Below are 22,739 nucleotides of genomic sequence, written 5' to 3'. Positions count from 1 at the left end.
TCCTATCTTACAACTATAGCCCGCTTTTCATTTCGTCACCAAACGAAATGTACCCTTCATGAAGCAATAGGATTTTATGTTTTTGCATATGCAGCACAGAAATCCATTTACTTACAGATCCCACTGGACCAGTGGTTTTCAACCTGGGGTGCCTTGAATGATAGTCAGGAGTGCCGGAGGCAACCCTGGCCTCTGTCCCTCTTTCCTTCCCTCCCTCCTCTGAAACCCTCTCACATCTCTGCCTCCCAAAAGCTTGCACAGCAGTTTGTTGCAGCAGCCCTGGCTATAAGTTCCCCCAGGTGAATGGTGCCTCTGGGGCTGTCCAGGGGGTGCTTCCTAGGCCCCTGTGGGGCAATGTGAGAAGGCACCTCTCTTTGGGGTGGGGTGGCAGCTCAGAGACCAGGGGCGGAAGCTACAGCTGCCCAGAGGACTCCCAAGGAGAGGGGAGAGAAGAGGGGGTTGAGAGATCACGTACAAGGGAGCGAGAGGGGCTGCCAGCTCTCCAGGCAAGGATGACATAACTGGGCTCCTGAGCCCCACAGGGGTGCCAAAGAAAGAATGTAGTTGGTCAAGGGAGCCCTGGACTCAAAAGGTTGAAAACATCTGCGTATACAACTGGCCAGAGATGTAGATGCTCATGAAGCATAATTATGTATGGCCTGAAATAATAGCAGGATGGCTGGCGTCCCTCCATCCCTCTCTCCAAATGACACTCCACAAAGAGCTGTTTTAACAGTGCATACGTATTTTGTTTAGGTTTTTTTCCTTGCTCTTTCACATAGGTAAGTAATTGATCCCAGAAGAGAATGTTTACTAGGAGGATTACAAATATCTCTTGGTCTTTGCCTCTTCCTCCGCAATCCTGCATTTCCTGTGGAAGAGGCCAACTTCAAAAAAGCACTTAATGATTACCATTGAAGCCTGCTGTGGACAATAATTAGCAACCACAGGGCCTCCAGACATCTTTGTAGATCCACTAATTTAGGAGTGGGTTTGTATTTCAGGGCAGCAGCTTCTAAATGAGTAAGCACTGCTCTGAGAGCATTTCCTGTTCTATAAAGGACGAGAACACAAAAGGAAAGGAAAATGCAGGTATTGAACGAAAAGTTGTAAAATATGCAGCCTTGGCAAAATATTCGCTTCTCCCCTGACAAACTCCCTTTCAGTTAATAAGAAGTGCTCTGCTGTCAAGCTCGTCCCTTTTTATAGCCAAATATTATTCTTTTAAAATTCCTTTCAAGCTTCCCACTGAAAAAGGCAGCTGTGTCCTCTTTTGATTTCCAAGCCTTTTCATTTTGTTAAAATAAAACTGATAAAAGCAGATAACTTCTTGGAGCAAGGGCAGAATGCACGTGCAGTAAATGAGAGGTTGGGGACAGAACTGAATTACAAAGATTGTCCTACAACCTATCATATTTTTTAAAGATGTCCACAATGAATCCTACATAATCACATCAAGAGAATGGAAGGCAGTGAATGTGATCCTCCTTTTTACAGAATCATAGAATTATAGAGTCAGAAAGGACTCAGAGGGTCCTCTGGTCCAACCCCCTGCAATGCAGGAATCACAACTAAATCACAACTACTTTATATTTTTGAAAGAGAAGGCTGTGAATGTCTATTCTTTGAATATCGCCATCAGCGCTTCGGAAAAAAGCAGAAAGATAGAATATACAGTGGTGCCTCGCTAGACAAATTTAATTCGTTCCACAGGTCTTTTCTTATAACGAAAAATTCGTCTAGAGAATCCCATAGCAATGCATTGAATTTATTTTTATTTTATTTTTGCCCATAGGAACGCATTAATTGAATTTCAATGCATTCCTATGGGAAACTGCGATTCGCTAGACGAATTTTTCGTAAAACGAATTCGTCTAGCGAGGCAACCTCCGCTTGAAAAATCCTTTCGTTAAGCGGAAATATCGTTAAGCAGGGCATTCGTTAAGCGAGGCACCACTGTACATAGATTTTTAAAATCACACATATAAATTGGAGGAATGCAGAAAAACACTATCTGAGCTTATAAAAGCACACAACAATTATTATTATTATTATTATTATTATTATTAATTTGATTTATATACCACCCCTTATCAAACGATCTCAGGGCATTAGAAACACATTGTAAAACATCAATAATAAAAACATCATCATCATCATCATCATCATCATCATAATACTGACAGACAAGTAATAAAATAGTTAATAACAGCCCCACACTTCCCCACACTTTCATCGGCCACAGATTATTTAATAGCCATAGGCCTGGGTAAAGAGGAATGTTTTTGCCTGGGGTCTGAAGGCATGTCATGATGGCACTAGGCGAGCCTCTCTGGGGAGAGCATTCCACAATCTGAAAAAGAAGTGGCACGTTGTCTTTTTTTTTTCTTCCAAAAATGGGGGGAGAGGAGAACATTTTCCTGTTACCTTGCACTGTGAGGAATACAGAAGCCACAGTGGAGCCACCTTCGTTGGAAGCCAGGCAACTGTACTCGCCAGCATCCGAGAGTTTGACTGCCTTGACTTCCAGTGAGAGGTTGCTCATCATTCGGATCCTGGAGGGCTCAAGGAACTTCAGGTCTCTGTTGTTTCTGTGCCAAGTGAGATTGTAACGCACTGTGCTTACGGTTAAGCATGTCAACACAGCTCGATTGCCGGGAGTGACGGTAACGTTATTAGGAACCTGTACGATAGGTGGAGGTTCTGCAGAGAGAAAAACGAGAATAAATAGGGGGGAATCACTCACAAGTTCAACACACCAGGAAAGAGAAGGCAAAGCAGTGATTAGCGTACTTTTCAGTGTATAAAATTAGGGTGTTTTTTTACTTTAAAATAATGTTTAAAAGGGGGGTAGTCTTATACACGGGGGCAATCTCCCATTTTCTTAATTCTGAGTTCCCCAAAATAGGGGGTGTCTTATTTACAGGGGTGTGTTATACACGGGAAAATATGGTAATTGCTTGTTCAGGGGGGAAAGGATTATGTTTCATTCCAACATGTTCATGTGGCTGGGGTCTAAGTAATAAGTTGTTGTTGTTGTTGTTTGTGGTGCAGTTCTTAAGGATGGATTATAAAGGAGACCAAGCATGCCATTGAACAGGGCTCCATGCAAATGAATCCAGTGAGAGTATAATTGTCTGAGAACAGATCTTTATTTTGTTGGTACTCCACATGGAATAAAAACCAAGCCCTTGTGCAGAAAATGATTTTTGCAAGCGTTTCCCTTATTTGTTATTCCCTTGAAAGGGAAAACATGTTTCTTGCCATTCTCGTTACATGGATATCTTTAAAAATGTCAGAATATGAGCTCCACATCCCCACATCCTGGATTTAATGAGGAGTGAAGGTTTTACGTCTTAGATTTTTAGTCCTGTCCCTCTACTGGTGTCCTCTCCCATCCTTCCTTCTCCCACCAACAACTAATTCTTCTCCCATCTGGTTTCCAACCCTCAAATCAGGAATGTTAGAAAAACTCTTAACATGCCATGCAAATAGAACAGTATTTCCCTCTCCAAATATCCACTTTCTCAATGGGCATACATTATTTTGAGACCAGAGCCGGCATTCTTGACACAGTTTTATATTCCCTTAGAGCACGATTTGGAAATAATTTCCAACTACCCTTTACATTTTTATGAATAGTACAGGCCAACAGCTGGTTCACTTCCAGGCAAATCTTCCTCACATTCAAAGCATGCTGCCATAGGTAGGTAGTAAAAGTACATGAGTTAACAAGCCATATGACATTTTCAGCTTTAATATTGGAAGGGTTGGGGAATAAATGCTTCAAATGTTTGTTGTTTCTGCCATGGAGGAATGTTTCAGCCATTTCATATAATTAAGGGCAAGAATAATTTCTGATCCACTGTGTCAGAGAGTCCAATAAAATGTAAATGCTTGGGATATTATCCTCAGTTGAGTAAGTTGGGAAGAAATATTATCCTGGGAGACTGGTAAGGGTATGTATATATCTAGCTCTTAGTTTTTAGTTTTAGTTATGAAAACAAAAAAATCTGTAAAAACTTTATTATTTCACATTCATTCTTTCTTATGAGTTGCCTTTAGAAAGATTTACAGTTCCTAAAACTAAACTAAGGACACAGGAATGTTCATGCCAGCACTGATTTACAAGTCCACATTTATCTTTGCATAACAGAGTTCCTTTGAATTCTTCCGAGACATTTATAGACATTTCAACCATATGTTAAAACTCCCGTTGAACAATATTGAGCCGACCTTGCCTCTTTGACTATTATATTTGGAGTCAATGTGGTTTTTTAAACTGTTAAACTTGTTTTCTTTGTCGGTTGAGAAATCGTATATCATATAATGAAAGCCTCAATCCTATGGTTGCTTTCAGAACACCTCCTTATTTATTCATTTAATGTATTTGGAATTATATGCAAGGGTAAAAAATAGCCGTCATCAATATATAGTTCACTGGTGGTTAAACTTCTGAATGTTGACTGAGTGGATATTCCTGCAAACAATTACTGTACCTTCCAGCAAGTTCTGGTTCTCAAACAGGGAAGTTACCATGCCAAGGAAGTCCAGCAGGAGGACCAGATTTTAGTGAGCCAAGAAATGGTTTCTCAACCTATTTCCTGTCAATGAGTATAATGCATATGGCAGGACAGGCACCCATTGATGTTACTTCCTCACATGAAGATTTCAACTTCATCCCAGAGAAGGATCCCGGTTAAGGTGGCCAAAGATACAGCTGCTCTGGAGGAATTATCACATGTGGTCTGAAACAGCCGTCTAAAATAAGTATACGTTTGGTCCTCAACAACTGATGTTCAGAAGCATCACGCCTCTGAACATATGGAGGTTCCATTCAGCTAACGTAGCTAATAGCTATTGCATTTGCAAGTTCCTTTGGGGGATGAAGTTTTCATAACAATCAATTTATGTTGTGATCTGCAGGGATGCCCACCACCTAGGAGATAACTCAAGCAAAGGGAGGCAAAAAATAAATGTCAGCACCTTGGAGAGAGATTAAGGTATGGGTTTCAGGACCACGGATAGTGCTCCTGCAGCACAGAGGCTAAAAGTAAATACAGTACTACCTCAGTTTACAAACGATTCGGTTTACGAACTCCGCAAAACCAGAACTAGTGTCCTGGTTCGCGAACTTTACCTCGGTCTAAGAATGGAAGCCGAATAGTGGAAGAGCACTGGCGGCGGGAGGCCTCATTAGGGAAAGCGCGCCTGGGTTTAATAACGGCTTCGGTTTAAGAATGGACTTCTGTAACTGATTAAGTTTGTAAACCAAGTTACTACTGTATCCTTACTATATGCTTGTGAAACATGGCCCACTTATAAATGCTATCTCCAACTCCTCAAAAGATTCCATCAACGGTGTCTCCGAAAAATTTTACACATCACTTGGGAAGACAGGCGAACTATATATCAGTGTATTGGAAGAAGCAAAGATCACCAGTGTTGAAGCAATGATTCTTCAACATCAACTGTGTTGGACTGGTGGTCATGTTGTTCGGATGCCTGATTATTGACTTCCAAAGCAACTACTCTATTCCAAACTTAAAAATGGAAAGCGTAATGCTAGTGGTCAAACAAAAGAGGTTCAAAGACTCTCTCAAGGCAAATCTAAAAAAATGTAGTATAAACACCGACAAATGGGAAACACTGGTTTGCAAGCGCTCCAGTTGGAGAACAGTCTTTATCAAAGATGCCATGGGCTTTGAAGACACTCAATCTCAGGACGCAAGGGAGAAATGTGCTAAGAGGAAGGCACTCGGCAAATCCACACCGTGATCAACTACCGCCCGGAAACCAATGTCCCCACTGTGGAAGGATGTGCGGGTCCAGAATTGGCCTCCACAGTCACTTACGGACTAATTGTTAAAACCGTGTTTATGGAAGACATACGAGTGATCGCCAAAGAAGAAGAAGATATATCAGCAGGATCCTGAATGAACTGGCTGAGTTTTATATCAGGGGGTGGGAATTAATTAGCTGGAGACCTCCCCCCACAGTGCTGCCTCCTGGGATCCAGCAAGGATCTCCTTGTGTTCTTATAATTTGTCTAATTCTATTTTTTAAAGGCAGTCTAAGACAGTGGTCATGCCCGTGGTAGTGAATTTTGTTAAGTTAATTATGCAGTAGTCCAAGCAGTCCTTTATCTTCCTGTTGGGTTGCATATTTGCTACACAACCTGGAATTCATTAAAATGTCATCAGGTTTGTTTTACAGAATCAAATCTCCACAAATCGGGAGTGAAATGGATCCCTCTGGAAATGAGACAGTAAACATCACTAACCTGACACGTCTAGAAATGTCTGTGCACGGCCAGTTCCTGCACTGCTGCTGGCAATACATTCGTAGTGACCCTCATCCAGCAGAGATACCTTAGCAATCTCCCAGTTCACACTAGCAGAGTCTCTGTAATAAATAATCACCATCATCATCATCATCATCACTGGGATAACAACAACAATAATTTATTTATACCCCACGCATCTGCCTGGGTTTCCCCAGCCACTCTGGGCGGCTTCCAACAAAATATTAAAATACAACAGTCTGTTAAACATTAAAAGCTTCCCTAAACAGGGCTGCCTTCAGGTGTCTTCTAAAAGTCTGGTAGTTATTTTTCTCTTTGACATCTGGTGGGAGGGCGTTCCACAGGGCGGGTGCCACTACTGAGAAGGCCCTCTGCCTGGTTCCCTGTAACTTGGCTTCTCGTAGCGACGGAACTGCCAGAAGGCCCTGGGAGCTGGACCTCAGTGTCCGGGCAGAACGATGGGGGTGGAGACGCTCCTCCAGGTATACTAGATTCACCTAATGAGCCCCATCAGTGGAAGCCCAGTGTAGGGTCTTCCATGCAGGGAATGGGACCCCCCCTGCTCCTCTCACTTGCCCCTTCAAATTGTCTTTGCAGGGTTGGGAGAATCCCAAAGCAGCACAGAGGGAGATGAGTGGGTGTCAGGAACGTGGCCCCCCCAGAGCACAGGGGGAGAGTTAGACTCAGAAATTGAACTAAGTGAACAAGGGACCGACTCTGCAGATGAGAGCTGGCTGACAGAGTCGAGAAAGGGCAGTTCGACCCCCCTTCCCAGAGAAGGCTCTGTTAGCTCTCAAGGAGAGGAAGAGCTGGAAGGCAGCCAGAGAGTTGCTAGACAATCAGTAGATAAGCAGAGGTCTGAGTCTTTGTAGAGTGGAAGTGGGGAGGGGGCAGGCCAGGCTCTCAGTTCCTGTTCTAGGTGGCTGGATAAGATCAGAGGGCAACGGAAGGGCAAGAGGGGAAAGGCGGGAGTTTGGCCTCCTTCCTGCTGTGGGAGGGGCGAAGATTCAGACTGACCAACTATCGTAAATGCGAACGGGCAAGAAGCCGTATCGGGATTTGCTTGCCTGCCAGAGATCATTACAGTGGGGATTGTTCTGTCTGGCAAACTGACAGTCTTGTTCATCACAGCACGATATTGAATTCCATCCCGTATAAATGATTTGCAATGAAGGATAAAGAAGTTAGGCTGTAGTTTGTAAACCTCCATCCCTTCCCCACTGCATTTACAATGTTGAGCTGTGGCTGTGAGTATCTATACCCTGATCAGGAGGAACTGGAGACAAGCCAGAGAGCAACAGAAGAAGCTACTGCTCTATAGACCAGATACAAGTAGAGTTTCTGCTCTATAGACCAGATCCTGGTATTTATACTTAAGGCTTAGGACACCCCAGTGGCTCCATCCTGTCTGCCAGTTCTACACTACCAATATTTCTCAAAATTGGGTTCCCAGCTGTTGTTGGACTGTAACTCCCATAATCCCTGACCACTGGGTTCTGCTAGCTGGGGATGATGCGAGTTGTAGGCTAACAACAGCTGGGGACCCTGCACCTCTATAGCAGGGCTGCCAAACGATGGGGAGAAAATATTGGATTGGGAAGTGGAGCAAGGCCAGCAGGGGACCCAGACTCTTAGCTTCCTTTTAAAAAATAAAAATATAAGCCAAAATGTGAACTCCCACTCCCCAAAAGTTTCTGAAAATAAATTGTGTGCATGCATGCGCTAATGCAGGGGTAGGCAACCTAAGGCCCGGGGGCCGGATGCGGCCCAATAGCCTTCTAAATCTGCCACGCGGACGGTCTGGGAATCAGCGTGTTTTTACATGAGTAGAATGTGTCCTTTTATTTAAACTGCATCTCTGGGTTATTTGTGGGGCATAGGAATTCGTTCTTTTTTCCCCTCTTCAAAATATAGTCCGGCCCATCACATGGTCTGAGGGATGGTGGACCGGCCCACGGCTGAAAAAGTTTGCTGTCCTCTGTGCTACTGCATGGCCCCCAATCCACATACAGGGCACCATGCCCAGGAAATCCTGCAGGCATCCCTGAATCATAGTCCTAAGCTTCCACCCACAGTTAAACCATGATAACTGCACAGTGAGAAAAATGCAAAGCTTCCTTTACAGAATAAAACAGTTTGTCTTACAATGCAAAGAAGTGAGGAAAACCAAATAAAAGAGACGATCAAGGCATTACAATGCACTCAGTTTGCAGCACGGGGAATATATAATTATACCAATACAAAGTGTGATCATCTGATGCTGTGCTAATCGTTTGTGCTAAAACGCTGATTAGCTGTTATGCATGGCATTCACTCTGCTCCAGCTGAAAACTTTTTGAAGTTTTCAATCTACAATGCTACCTCGGTTTAAGAACAGCCCTGGTTACGAACGATTCAGTTTGCGAACTTTACCTCGGTCTAAGAACGGAATCCGAATGGTGGAAGGGCACTGGCGGCAGAAGGCCTCATTAGGGAAAGCGCGCCTCGGTTTAAGAATGGACTTCCAGAACGGATTAAGTCCATAAACCAAGGTACCAGTGTAGTGTTACAGCTCCATTGCTAGCTGAGAAACCATTGCCAAAATTTAAAGACATCATTTAAATACCGGTATTAAGTCCGTAAACCAAGGTACCAATGTAGTGTTACAGCTACATTGCTAGCTGAGAAACCATTGCCAAAATTTAAAGACATCATTTAAATACTGGTATTATCAAGCAAACCCACTTTGGGGCACTGCGAAAGTAAAGCTCAGCCATGCTAAATTTAATATCTAGCACATTACATGATTACTACAGTATATCTAACCGCTGCCCATAGTATTTTATACATGTTATAAACTTTGTCAAGGGCTCACTGTGCCCACACTATTAAAATGTTATGTTTGCCTTCATCCTAAATCAAGGGAGACTAGTATACTATGGAACTTGATCAATCATTTTAAAACACATACGTAACTGCAAGCTCTCCATGCAACAGGAGAAAAGCCAATGTAAATCTCATTACTTAAGATGCAGCTCTTAGTCAGTAACCCTTGGCTTGAAGATTATTCTGTGAAAGCATATTCTGCTCTGTTCCACAGTCATGTAACAAAATATGGGGGAAATTAAGAGAAGAAACAAGCAATTTGGTCATTAAAGTTTGAGACCCGAATTACTGAACTGGTGAAGTTATGTGCATGCAATGACTTAATGGAACGTCATGAAAAAGATTATGTGATAAAACTGACAGCAGTTTACAGGACAGGATTACAGGAATCCAGCTTGTTAATTGATTGATTATATAGGGTGGAATTCTATGTCACACTATTACAAATGTTCCCTCTGCACAAGCATGTCAGCTTGCCAAACAGAATGATACCCTCAAAAGACTTTTCGAAGTAGAAAAACTACTACACAAGCAGGTTTTCATTCCTGATGTTCTTCAATTTGGTTTCCCTCCTCTGCTCATGTTCTAGTTGTCAATATCCTTCTTAAATTGTGCTGTCCAGAACTGGACACAGGACTCCAGGTGTGGTCTGACCAAGGTGGAATCAATTGGTACTATTACTTTCCTTCATCTGGACACGAGACTTCTGTTGATGCAGCCTAGAATAGCATTAACTTTTTTTTGCTGCTACATCACACTGTTGACTCATGTTCAGCTTGTGGTCTACTAAGAGCCCTAGATCCTTTTCACATGTACTACGGGCAACCAAGGCACCCCCAATCTTGTATTTGTGCAGCTTGTTATATTCCCGCCTAAGTTATAGAACCTTATGTTTGTCCCTACTGAAATTCAATCATCACCCCATTGAAATTTCAATCACCATCACCAGCATCAATGTTACTTAAAGCACACACTAGCTTTTAAAGAAACCCCATCAGTTTTCAAAATGTCTAGCTGAAGGGTCCTTCTGTGTCAACTTTTAAATGCCTGCTGAAAATCCTTCGGCTCCAGAGGCGTCTTTGCCATAGGGCCTAATGGCGCATTGCGCCAGGGCGCCAACCTTCCCAGGAGGCTTCTGTGCTGCTCTTCCCCAGCCAAGGCAGCCGCAGAGGAAAGTGCGGGCGAGGCGGCAGGCGTGCGTGTGGGAGGGTAGGGGGACCCCCAGGGGGTGGGGGCACCCTAGGGATCCCTGCACCAGGGCACGAGACAAGCTTAAGACGCTACTGTTTGGCTCCACCAAGTGTATACATCCCCCCTCAGTGGTCTATTGATGTTTGTTTTTAATTTCATTTTGCTTTTAATTTGTTTTTAACTTTTATGATTTCATGGTTGGTATTATGTTTTTATACTGTTGTAAAACCACTGTGATATATCTTTATAATAGGGCGGTATATAAATATTTTATTATTATTATTATAAATAATGACTTTTCTTTGGATGGAACCGCATTGTTGCACAATGAAATTTAGAAATGGCTACTTACTTGAAAAATTGTTCCATTCCCAGCTTGATCCCATTTCTGCTAAAATACACAGTAAATGGTATGAGGCTGGCTACATGGCAAGGAATGTGACCTGGCTGCAGGTAATATCCTGGGGTTTTCTTGGGCATGCTTACTCTGGGAGCATCTAGAATAAAAGGGGGGAAAATTACAATTCTTGCAAATCTAATAGACAACAGCAGATCATGGGGTGGGGGTTGGTGCAGAACGCAGCAGGATGGGGATGAGGTGGAAAGAGGTGCTGGTGAGGCTGGGGGAATTGTGGGTTGTCGCCAGTGACCCTACAACTATGTCCACAAATGTGAGATGCTCTCACCTGCTGAGGGCACTGCTACAGCACCACTGCACATCCACCCCACCCTAAAATGACTGCTAAAACAGCAATTTTGTGTGTCATGGGGACTGCGTGTGTGGGCAGGCACTGGACAACCTCACCCCACCCCAAATCATCCCCTAAAAAGAGAAAGATGATTCAAAAAAGGAACAAAACTTTTTAAAATACAAATATATATACATAATTACCAGGAATAATGTTAGAAAACGAAACGCTCGAGACTCTCTGGAAAAGGTAGTCGTCTTTGTCATAGCCAGTTATTTTAAGAAAAAAGGCTTCGTTCGGTGGAATAAACTCAGAGATATTCCAGATTCCATAAGGTTTCCTGTCAGGGAAAAATTTCACCGGAATGGTCTTCAGAAGTTCTCCAGTGATGCTTAGCAATTCTAGTCGGTCCACTCTGGCAGGAATATGGATCCCCGTAGTATTTAGCAGAATGTAAGTAGGTATCCCTATTGACAAAATGCAAATACAAACATTCAAATATCATTCGCATTTACTCAGTTGTGTTGATTTTTTGAAGGGGATTTATCAGCCGCCCTTCACGAGATCCCAGGGCAACGTACAGCAGCTAGAGAGCAAATACCTTGGCTACATACAACATACAATCAGAAACAGCATAACAACCTGGGGGGGGGGGACAAGGACCAAGCACATATTAGCAGAAGTTAGCATCATTTAGGGGCTGAGTGGGGGAGAGGCAGGGAGGATATTGTTTAATTATCCCTTAGACAAGAGACATATCCGAAAAGGTAAATAGGATTCAAATGTGAACTACTAACCTTGTACTGGTCTGCTGGAAGTCATTTTGAAATCTAATGTTGGACTTCTAGAAAACCCAGCCCGGAAGTCAATAGTACTGAGACCAGTAATGCGAACAGAATGTCGCCCGCTACTTGATGTCTGAGAAAAGATTGCAAAACATTTCATTGTCATCAGCATGTGAAGTTTTTCAGTCCCCAAGAGCTGGTATTCATTGAATCTGTTTTTGTGTTAGGGCTGTGATCCTACCATGCAATCAAGTCTCCATGAAATAATGGAGCCAATTTCTGTGCTAACAAGGTGAGTGCAGGACTGTAAGAAACATACACAAAAAACATGAAGACTAAAGACTATCGGGAATTCAAAGTGTGTTGGTTATCAGGGCCTGACCAGCAGGTCCTCGACAAGATGCTGCTGATGGTACCAAACAAACAAAAAAAGCCACACACACACACACACACACACACACAGAGAGAGAGAGAGAGAGAGAGAGAGAGAGAGAGAGAGAGAGAGAGAGAGCGCTAGCTGTGACCATAAAGTAGTTTTTCTGCTGCTGCTGCCCAGTGACAGCAGCAAAACCACTTATCGCCCTCCCAAGATCAGCTTTTATTTGCAACGGCCAAAATGCAATGCCCCAACCTATAGATTTATGAAATCTATAGATATTATATACATATCGTAGGCTTATAGCTTGGTTTTTTGTTTTGTTTTTAGATCTAAAGGCCAAGGGCACTGCATTTTGAGTAAAAAGATGGTGGTCTCACACTGTAGATGGGAGCAAAGATTGGTTCCCAATCAAAAAGAGCTGACCAGGGAGTCGGTGAAAAGGATGGGCAGGGGAGACTTGGCTGCATCAGGCTGGTGAGGGGCTAAGCTCCTAGTCCCTTCATTCTGCGCCTGACCTGGCCAGCTGTTTGTGGGTAAAGTTTAAGCACATACGTAAGGGAGTAGGGGGGAAGTCACACGTCTTGGCCTGCTTCTAGCATCATGCTAAGGCAAACAAGAGCTTAGCAAATATATTGCAAACTCCCAGGTGGGAGATCACAACCACTTCTCTTGTGTTGTTTTGCTGCTGAATTATGCTGAACTAAACCATGGCTTGGCTTAGCAAAGCTTGGTTGACCATGTGTGGCTAGTCTGGAGAGAGCTGAACCACAAGGCTGGGTTCGTTCAGCAGTTGAAACGGAGCCACAGCTTAGCTCAGCATGGCTCAGCAGCAAAACAAACAGGGAGGTGCAGAACAGACCCGATCTCCTACCAAGGAGCCAGATTCCTTGCACACTCATGCTAAGTCATGGTTTGGCTTAGCGTGACTTGTAAACCAGGCCATCCACTAACTGCAAGAGAAGGACTCCTGGCTATACTAGGATTAATTTTGAAGCCTCAAATCCCAATCTAGTCCTAACATGTGGAAGAAGCACTGATCACTGCATTATTAAATCACATCAATTTAGAAAAAAATATTAATATGTTAAGTTGTTTTGTCTAGCAAAAACGATGCTCAGCAAATATTAAAAGCAACAGTTGTTTTCCATAAAACTACTGCTTAGGCAATTCGCTCCCTCTAGGCACCCTGACAAATCAGTCTGTCTTTATTGGAAAGGCCAGTATTTATTTCTATTGCTTAGCCTTTCACCTCCGTAAAATCACCACCCAGAGGGTTTTCTGGCATAGGCCAGCTGCTGTCAAGATCAATGGATTAAAGAACATTATTTCTTTTCTTTTTTTCTTTTCTTTTTAAGAGAGTGCCAAAAAGACTCCTGTTATCAAGTGATAATTGGCTGTTAAGTGTTAGTTGGGCAAATGCAACAGCGACAATAGATCCCTTTTTACAGTTTTGTACAACATCTGCATAGGAAATCTATAATGGGATTAAACGTTTTAAGTAAATTTCCTTTTTCTTCATCAGTTGATTTCAGAGCTTTAATGCAAACTTAACAGGGGAATTAATGTGCTCTGTGTAATTGCTGGGGTCCCAAAGAACTACACAAGTATTTCCACATGGCTGGGGGGGGGCTTTTAACCTTCATTTTCTAAAAAACCATGAGGTCAAATAAGCCACTTTTAAAACAGGCGGTCCTCTCAAAAGCAGTTTGTGATACAAAGCAGAGGAGGGGAAGCACCAGTATGATCTGCAGTTTGAATGACAATATTGAAAACGCAATAGGCATTCCCAAGTGCTTGAATCCTGGCCAATATTCCTGTGTTACAAACTTAAGCATCCCTAGTACAGGGTAGCAGTAGGAGATAGAAATTAGCAGAATCTTTGAGATGGTAAACTGAACTGTGCTACCTAAAGTGGGAGACGCCATATTAAATGCAGCCCTAATTATGGCTTGCCGATGTCACACCAAACCGCAGTTGAGCTTTTTTTAAACCACGGCTTGTGCGGCGACCGAATTGAGGCAATGTTGAAACATTGGATACGGGTTTGAGCTATTCAAACCTCATGTGAGCAATGTTAGGTTACCTTACCTCATGCTAATTTTGGTTTAGCACGAACTCGATTGCAACAGACAAGAGAGTTTAAAACTATATCCATTCAGATTTCTATCCACAAGACCTAAAAACGCTGGTCAGCGTTTTTATGAATAAGCAACACCCACCCACCTTATAACGAAAGAAAAACTCTTTCAATTAATGTACAAGAAGCAATTGAAGTCATAGGAATTTTATTCTTCCAAAAAATTAAATGAAAATGTCTCATAAACACTGGATTTCATGCATTTTTTGGTAATATATGAAACCGCAGTCTGGCTTAGTGTGCTGTTTAGTTTTAAGAAAGTATTATATTTTGTTTATAAGTTACTATAGCTACAGATGGCTTTATATTTCGTGGAGGCTTCAAAGGGTGTAACTCATTAAGCTGGGTTCATTCTGTCTTGTATTATCGTGACTTTTCACTTAATCAGCTAGAATTTGCTTGGGAAGCTCTCTGTGTGAATAGCAACAATCGCTATCACAGTCACCTTCTGAATAAATACAACATCCAGCAGAGAACTCTTCTTATTCACAATGGTTGCAATCCTGCAGACAGTTACAACTGCATCACTCTCACTCCAATCAGTGGGAGATTTAGCTACATTACTATGTGTGGGACTGTAGCCAATAACTGCAAATACTTCCTGTTGATTTCAGATTCAATTCTTTCCCCCCACTTTTCTTTCTATCCTTAAACAAATGGTCCATTTAAACCTGACTGGCCTGAAGGTTTCTTCCAACAAGAAGACAGTAAAGCCTTTCTGTTCTGCTTTGTTTGCCCTTTGAGCTCATATGCAATTGCATCTTTTCCCTGTTGGTGGCAAGCAAAAAATAAATATATAGAAAGGAGAATTCCTTCATGCCAAAATCCAGGTCTGGGGCAAGTACTCCTTGGTGAAAGAACCCCAGCAGAGATTTAAAATCACAAAATATGCATCCAAGTAGTTTGATAGATCTTTAAAATATGCCCTTGTGAGTTCCTTCCAAAACTTCCTTCCTCCCTTAGCATAGTAAAAAGACCACACATTTGGTAAGTTAAAAATGGTTTACTTACAAACTCTTCAAACGTCAGGTTCATGTGCTGTTCCATATTAGTCAGAAAGCACAGGCAGTAAAACCTGTTACAGTGGTGAAAGTTCCTAATATTGGTATAGGAACTCAGTAATGACTCGTGAGAGCCATGCGGTCTGAGCTTAGAGCAACAAACTTAGTGCACAAAGAGGTTTTAGTTGGTTGTTCCATCTTAGCTGCATGGCTCTCACATCTCATTCTTCTGTTCGTATACCAATAATTTGGGAATTTCACTAAGTCAAGCTTTACTGCTTGGGCGACTTTCTGAAGCACAGGAATGAGACCTTTGGAAAGTTTGTCATCTTGGCTGCGAGTCCTGGAAGACCTGTTCCTTGCCTTGGCCTGGGAGGGTGTGACCCTGACTGACTCCAGCTACAGGGTCAGTGACACCAGCTACAGTGAGGCTGCTGTACAGACTCACTATTCTCCATCCCAGGGTCCCTGAGGTCAGCAGCTGGAGTGTAGCTGACAGAGAGTACTAATGGTTTCTTAAATCATCCCAAGCTTTTGAATAACTATTGCCAAGTCCCCACCTTTCGATGCTGATTTTATACAGATTACAAGTCTGATTTATCTTGCTCTCCTCTTTCTTTCTTTTTGGAGCCGATGTAGAATCAGTGTCTTCCTAACTATGACTAACTGGCTGATAGTGGGTTGTGGGATCATGAGATTCCTTTCCTTTCCATGGCAAATTCTCCCTTCCAGGAAACATTCCTCCGTTGTCCTGAGAGAGAATGGATGCCAGCACAATTATCTCCTGCCTCTAAAAAAAAGTAAAGGTAAAGGATTCCTGGCCAGTTAAGTCCAGTCAAAGGCGACTATGGGGTTGCAATGCTCATCTCTCTTTCAGGCCGAGGGAGCCGGCATTTGACCACAGACTGCTTTCTGGGTCATGTGGCCAGGACTAAACCACTTCTGGTGCAACCATGACGGAAGCCAGAGCGCACGGAAATGCCATTTACTTTCCCGCCACAGCAGTACCTATTTATCTACTTGCACTGGCTTTTGAACTGCTAGGTTGGCAGAAGCTGGGACAGAGCAATGGGAGCTCACTCCGTCGTGGGGATTCAAACCACTGACCTTCCGATTGGCAAGCCCAAGAGGATCAGTGGTTTAGACTGCCTCTACTGCCATCTTGCAACCCTCCCAGGTAAGACCGTGGACCCACTTTCGCCTTGATGCTCAGTGGAAGGGAGCCGATGACAACCCATCACACTATCTGACCTTAACTATACTTTAGAGATACATGTGCACCACTTTGATATAGCTAACTATATTCCTCACTTAACCAGGGTTCTAAATCTGCTACATATGAGGAACCAGGTTAGACTTAACTGTGTTTTATGCTGGTGCTGACATATGGGCACAGTTAAGGTGGGAGGGCAGGATATGCAAACATGCTGCCCATACTTGTCTCCCAGATGCAGGGGGGGGGGGACAGCAAATCCTCACCAACCTGGCTGCCCATCTGTGCTGTGTTTTCAGTTACTCCAGAGAAGCTCAATCCCCCCCCCCGCCTTCCCTTCTGAGAAACCCAAACATTTGAGATCCTCCAGATCCACCATTTATTGTATTGCAGAGCTGGCTGTGATGTTTAAAGGAGCCTTTCCTACAGGAAGACTGATGTATGTGGGAAGAGGGGGGGGTGTTAGGAGGCCTAGCTCACCAACAGGAGCCTTTAAGGAATTATAGCTTAGAAGGGTTGGCCTGGGAAGCTGTGCAGTCCTAAGAGCACAAGGCAGCAATGGCGTGTGGAATAATTCTGTCATGATCGGCACTAGCCACAATTATCGTCTGGAGAGGACTTCCTGCTGTTCAGAAGTACATAGCAGAGGACATCACATTTGCAAGTTATACGAGGATTTGCTTAATATGCACATCAACAACATTTCTTCTGCTTCCTTGGGGTGGTGACAGGCCACACTTCCACTTCCACCCCAAAGAAGCTACAAGGCACAGAATCAAAATTCCCACCCGAGGGCTTCATTTCCTTAAATTTAATCTCCTGTTTTCCTTGCCAGGTATGCGAGTGTCGTGACAGCTTTGATCCCAACCACTGTGTGGTTTTTTTTTACCCCCTTTCTGCAAAGAAAGCAGCCAATTGTGGGCTGGCTACTACTCTTTAGAGCCAGGCCATCTTGACTTTAGCTGTGCAAAGGTTCAAAAATCAGAAGAAACCAATCCTACATGCTAGAGCAGGCATAGGCAACCTTGGCCCGCCAGAGGTTTTGGAACTACAACTCCCATGATCCCTAGCTAACAGGACTAGTGGCCAGGGATGGTGGGAATTGTAGTCCCAAAACATCTGGTGGGCCAAGGTTGCCTATGCCTGTGCTAGGGCATTTCATCAAGATGGTCACAGCATTTCCAAAACAAGGGGTTAAATGTCCTCTCATTATTGTTATAAAAATTCTAAGGACTCAAATATGAAACAAAATGTTTGTAAGTGCACAAAGTGAGCACACATACGTAAGTATATAAACCACACGTCTGAAATAGTACAGGAGAGTAATCCTGAAGCCATCTCTTGACTCTTGATGACCCCAAGTATTTCCTCAGCAGAAGGAAATATCTTGGAGAAACCTCTCCCAGCAGTTACTTTCACCTACAAATCCTGTCTTAAAGGGCATATTTTGTATATGAACAAGGTATGCCTGTGACCTGGAGTCAAGAACTAAGGTATGTATCATCTCAAAGGAATGACCATACTGGCCAGGTTAAGATCTTCCTTGCTTTCACTGGATCCTGCCTCTAGTCAATTTTCTCTTGCCAATAATGGACTTATGGGGACACCGAATCCCAAAAACCAACCCCACATTTTTCTATAACAGTATAAAGAGCCAATTTTAGCCTAAGGCCCCAAACCCTAGTGGGATAGAAGAAAGAGGACACAAGGATTGTGTGTGATCAAATGTTACTACAGGAATCCTGTTAACACAGCTTTTGTATTAAGAAATACATCGTGCATGGAGGAAACTGACTGCATCTTTTCTACAGGAAAATCACCTTAATTGTCCATGTTCCAGGCGCTGGCTCTTTTATGTTCACTACCATTGCAGAATTTTCAATATTCAGCAATTCATTCAAGCCAGATCCTTTCTTTATGGGCTTACCTACAAGACAGGCAAAGAAGGAACAAACATATTATTTTTATCAGTTGCCTCAGCAATGCTCAGACCTAACCCCTTGCCCCCCCCCACTTCCACACACCTTAAAAACCTAGAGCATGATCTGTCATCATGGGACTTACTGTAATAGCGTGAGATTCTTGTCAATGATCCATGCAGAGATATTCAGTACACCACAAGCCAAACCGATGTGGCTATTTTGGCTTTGCCCCAGTTTTTTAAACTTTCTGGCAAAAACTGTAATCGCACAAAAGCGGATTTTGTCAACTCCTATAGGTTTCACGCCTTGTCGTGGCGAAGGGGCATGAATAACTCCAACCTGTTCGAGACCAATTCTCAACTTCTTTCTAGAATATCCCAACACATTTGCGCCCTGGCTCCATGCATTGCTCCCTAGGAGTTTGCCACCTAGAGTGTTCCCAATGTAAAGGCCAGGACTGTACAGTGGTTGTGCGAGCCCCAAACACTTTAAAGACCTATCTACTCTACAAATGTGAATTGTTTTCTTGCCACTTATTCCCCGGGATAAACCTGGGAATTGCAGTTTGGTAAAAAGGTAAAGGGACCCCTGACCATTAGGTCCAGTCGTGACCGACTCTGGGGTTGCGCGCTCATCTCACATTATTGGCCGAGGGAGCCGGCGTATAGCTTCCAGGTCATGTGGCCAGCATGACAAAGCTGCTTCTGGCAAACCAGAGCAGCACATGGAAATGCCGTTTACCTTCCCGCTATAGCGGTTCCTATTTATCTACTTGCACTTTGACGTGCTTTCGAACTGCTAGGTTGGCAGGAGCTGGGACCAAGCAACGGGAGCTCACCCCGTCACAGGGATTCGAACCACCGACCTTCTGATCAGCAAGCCCTAGGCTCAGTGGTTTAACCACAGCGCCACCTGGGTCCCACAAAAGTGTGGAGAATACAGACCCACCACTGCTCATACTTTGAGAAAATGGGACATTAATAACTCACCTAATGGATCATGGACATCAATAACTGGAGAAGGACCACTCAAGGAAACTGTAACCTCTTTCAAACTAGGATCAAAGGGGATTTGCCAAGCATTTACAGCTGAAGTCAGGTGGTCTGTCGATAAGAGGTGGACTTTGGAAGCTTGCACGGCTTCTTCTACCCATTTCAACACCTGCAAGAGAAGATAATGCTAGGAACAGCCTCCATATGATAGTTCATTGGGTGCATGCCTTGCTTTGCAGACCAGTGCCCCTATGAAGCCATGATTCAGCTCCTTTGCAGTCATCCAACAGGCAGCAGCCCTCAACACACTGATAGGCTTATAGGCTCAAAGCAATTACAAGTGCCACACCTATATCCTATTCAAAGCCACTTGACTTCCTTCCAGCCAAAGGCAGGGCCACTTGGTCGTGCAGACCGCTTCCAGCCAGGTGGAGGAATTTCTGGGGCTGGAAGGCAGTGAAAGTAGCAAGCGTTAGACCCCCCCAAAATAATTGTCTCCCGAAAGTCAGCTTGGAGGGGAATCTGGCAAAGAAAACCATGCAAGAAGGGCAGAGGGGGTCCGGGTCTCGCCCCTCTATACCACCTCCTTCACCCACCATGATTTGTTCCAGGAATTGTCTAGCTCAAGTGGGGATGCTGAAGAACTTCCTACAGAAATAGGAGCGGAAATGTTCACTTATTCATACTCTGTCCAGAATGGAAATTATTCCAGCAAATACAATTGGTATTCTGCCCGCATGTGCCTTTTTGCCATCCACCCTTGGCCCTTAGCAGCTTCCCCATGAACAAATGTGGCCCTTGGGCTGAGAAAGGTTCCTCAGACTTATTTACTGGTAATCATTTTAAGTTGCCAGTTGTACAACTATATTTCCCTGGCAAGTGCTCAGAACCCATCTTGCTAACCCAAATTCACTTTGATGGGCTTTGTCGCAGAGTTGCCATATTTGAAACAATCAAGAGACACATTCGCTGCATCGCATCAATCCCTTAAAAGTGTAAGAAGTCTCAAATTAAAACAATTAATTTATATGCACAAGGCAGTTTCCGGATAGGTTGAAAGTTTGTGGCTGCTGTAAGCGAAACTCTTTCTGCGTATTTATTGACCAAGAGGCAGGCTGTTCAATCATCTACCCCTATGGGTACTGGCCAGTCATTTCCCATCTGATGAATAAATAAATCAATAAATAAAATAATTTATTATTTATACCCCCTCCATCTAGCTGGGTTTCCCCAGCCACTCTGGGCAGCTCCCAACAGAACATTAAAAACACATCACTGGCCCCAACAACACAACACCATCACTGGCCCCAACAACATCAAACATACCATCTCAGGACTATTTAATTGCTCATCTTCTAACATTGTGTATGCCATCAAATGCCAACAGTGCCCTTCAGCTCTCTATATTGGACAAACAGGCCAAACCCTACGCCAAAGGATAAATGGACATAAATCTGTCATCAGGAATCACAAGACAGAGAAACCAGTAGGAGAACACTTCAATCTCCCAGGACATTCTATACAAGATCTCAAAACAGCTGTTTTATTACAGACAATTTTCAGAAACAGACTGAAAAGAGAAGTTGCTGAATTGCAACTCATTACCAAGCTTAAAACCATGGAGAGACCTGGTATGAACAAAGACATAGGATTCTTATCTCATTATACATGATCAAGCTTTCTTTAGCACCTCAGCCCTTGCTTTTTCCTGCAAGACCAATTGCAGTCATTAACAGCCGTTAACAGTCATCAACAGGTTTACCACTCCTATCAGCCCATCACCCATTCCCATCACACCCCCACACCCCACCCTCTGACTATACATAAGGGTCTGGTGACTTCTGTTTCAGTGTATCTGAAGAAGTGTGCATGCACACGAAAGCTCATACCTATGACAAACTTAGTTGGTCTCTAAGGTGCTACTGGAAGGATTTATATATATTTTTTGACTGCGTCAGACCAACACAGCTACCTACCTGTAATTAAAAACACAATAAAGCAGCAAACATTAAAAACTTCCCTATACCACCAGTGCAATGCAATCCTATGTAGCCATACTCAGAAGCATGTCCTACACTATGGTCAATGGCGCTTACTCCCAGGTAAGTGTGCATAGGATAGAAGACTTAAGGCCTCAGAGTCAAAAGCCAATACACTCTAGATTATTCCAAGCTCTACCCTGAGTCCACCTTGGACCGTTAGCTCTCAAAACATTTGTCCAAACCAGGGGCCAGCAAACTTTTTCAGCAGGGGGCCGGTCCACTGTCCCTCAGACCTTGTGGGGGGCCAGACTATATTTTGGAATTCCTATGCCACACAAATAACCCAGAGATGCATTTTAAATAAAAGGACACATTCTACTCATGTAAAAACACACTGATTCCCGGACCGTCCGCGGGCTGGATTAAAAAGGTGATTGGGCCGGATCCAGCCCCCGGGCCTTAGTTTGCCTACCCATGATCCAAACTGTCTGGTTCTGTCCCTCCAACATATCAGATTCATCTGAGTTTCACCTTGGGACTTCCCAGGCTTTGCCCAAAACTGCCTTGGTGCTCCCTGTACTGGATCCAAGCCTTGGCGCAGCTCAGGAGACCAGCATTTTTACAGTCCAGCTCATGGTTTTATATTTTCCCTGTGGCTGCCAATGCACTCATTGCTAAAAAGTCTGTGCAAAAGTTGGCAGGTCCCAGTGTGCAGAGCTTTGTACAAACTGTTTTTTCAGTTTGGGTTCACATCCCCTGGGTTCGCAATGCAAAGCTTGAAGGATAAAAGCTTCACCAAGCTCCCTGGATGTGAAGTCGGGGGGAAAAACCACGCTAGCCCCAAACCTTTAAAAATAGACTGGAATTCAAGTTCATAAACTTTGGCATGTTACATGCGGCTTTGGGTTTCTTTGCTTTTTTGGACAGGTCTTAGCACATGTAATAGAAAGCAAAGAGAAGAGAAGCCCTCCATCGCATTGCTTTAAATGAAGCTGATGTTCTTAGCTTGCTGCCGCGGGTGAAGGTAGTGTTGAAATGAATAAAACAGAACCGGCTCTGGGTTTGAGAAGGCGCTGGGAAAAGTGCCTTCTCTGGTGGGATGCCTTCTCTGCCGCGGTGGATTTACCTGGCAATGTTGGTGGTCAGCAAGCAATGCCAGGGCACAATACCCTCCATGCCATGGAGAAACAGTACTTCCATATCTACCAAACTTAGCACAAGCACCCATACCTAACAATAAAAAATGAGAAATTCCTCGTCTGCACCCATTTAACTCAAA

General features: G+C 43.6%; 1 protein-coding gene across 3 annotated transcripts in view; it reads right to left on the bottom strand.

The window, feature by feature from the left end:
• HMCN1 (hemicentin 1) overlaps positions 1–22,739 on the bottom strand; it is a 280,560-nt gene that overhangs the window by 192,755 nt on the left and 65,066 nt on the right. For all 3 annotated transcript variants that reach the window (XM_060276655.1, XM_060276656.1, XM_060276657.1), the window contains exons 5-11: positions 19,476–19,647; positions 18,385–18,491; positions 11,847–11,967; positions 11,253–11,516; positions 10,713–10,857; positions 6,284–6,405; positions 2,428–2,703 (exon numbers count right to left, since the gene is read on the bottom strand). In XM_060276655.1, coding sequence (XP_060132638.1) covers positions 2,428–2,703; positions 6,284–6,405; positions 10,713–10,857; positions 11,253–11,516; positions 11,847–11,967; positions 18,385–18,491; positions 19,476–19,647 — 1,207 coding nt within the window. The remainder of the gene's footprint in view (positions 1–2,427; positions 2,704–6,283; positions 6,406–10,712; positions 10,858–11,252; positions 11,517–11,846; positions 11,968–18,384; positions 18,492–19,475; positions 19,648–22,739) is intronic.

The sequence above is a fragment of the Zootoca vivipara genome, chromosome 7 (assembly GCF_963506605.1).
Source record: "Zootoca vivipara chromosome 7, rZooViv1.1, whole genome shotgun sequence".
NCBI classification, from domain to species: Eukaryota; Metazoa; Chordata; class Lepidosauria; order Squamata; family Lacertidae; genus Zootoca; species Zootoca vivipara.
Note: the sequence above shows the minus strand (reverse complement) of the source record. Positions and strands in the feature narration are given on the sequence as shown.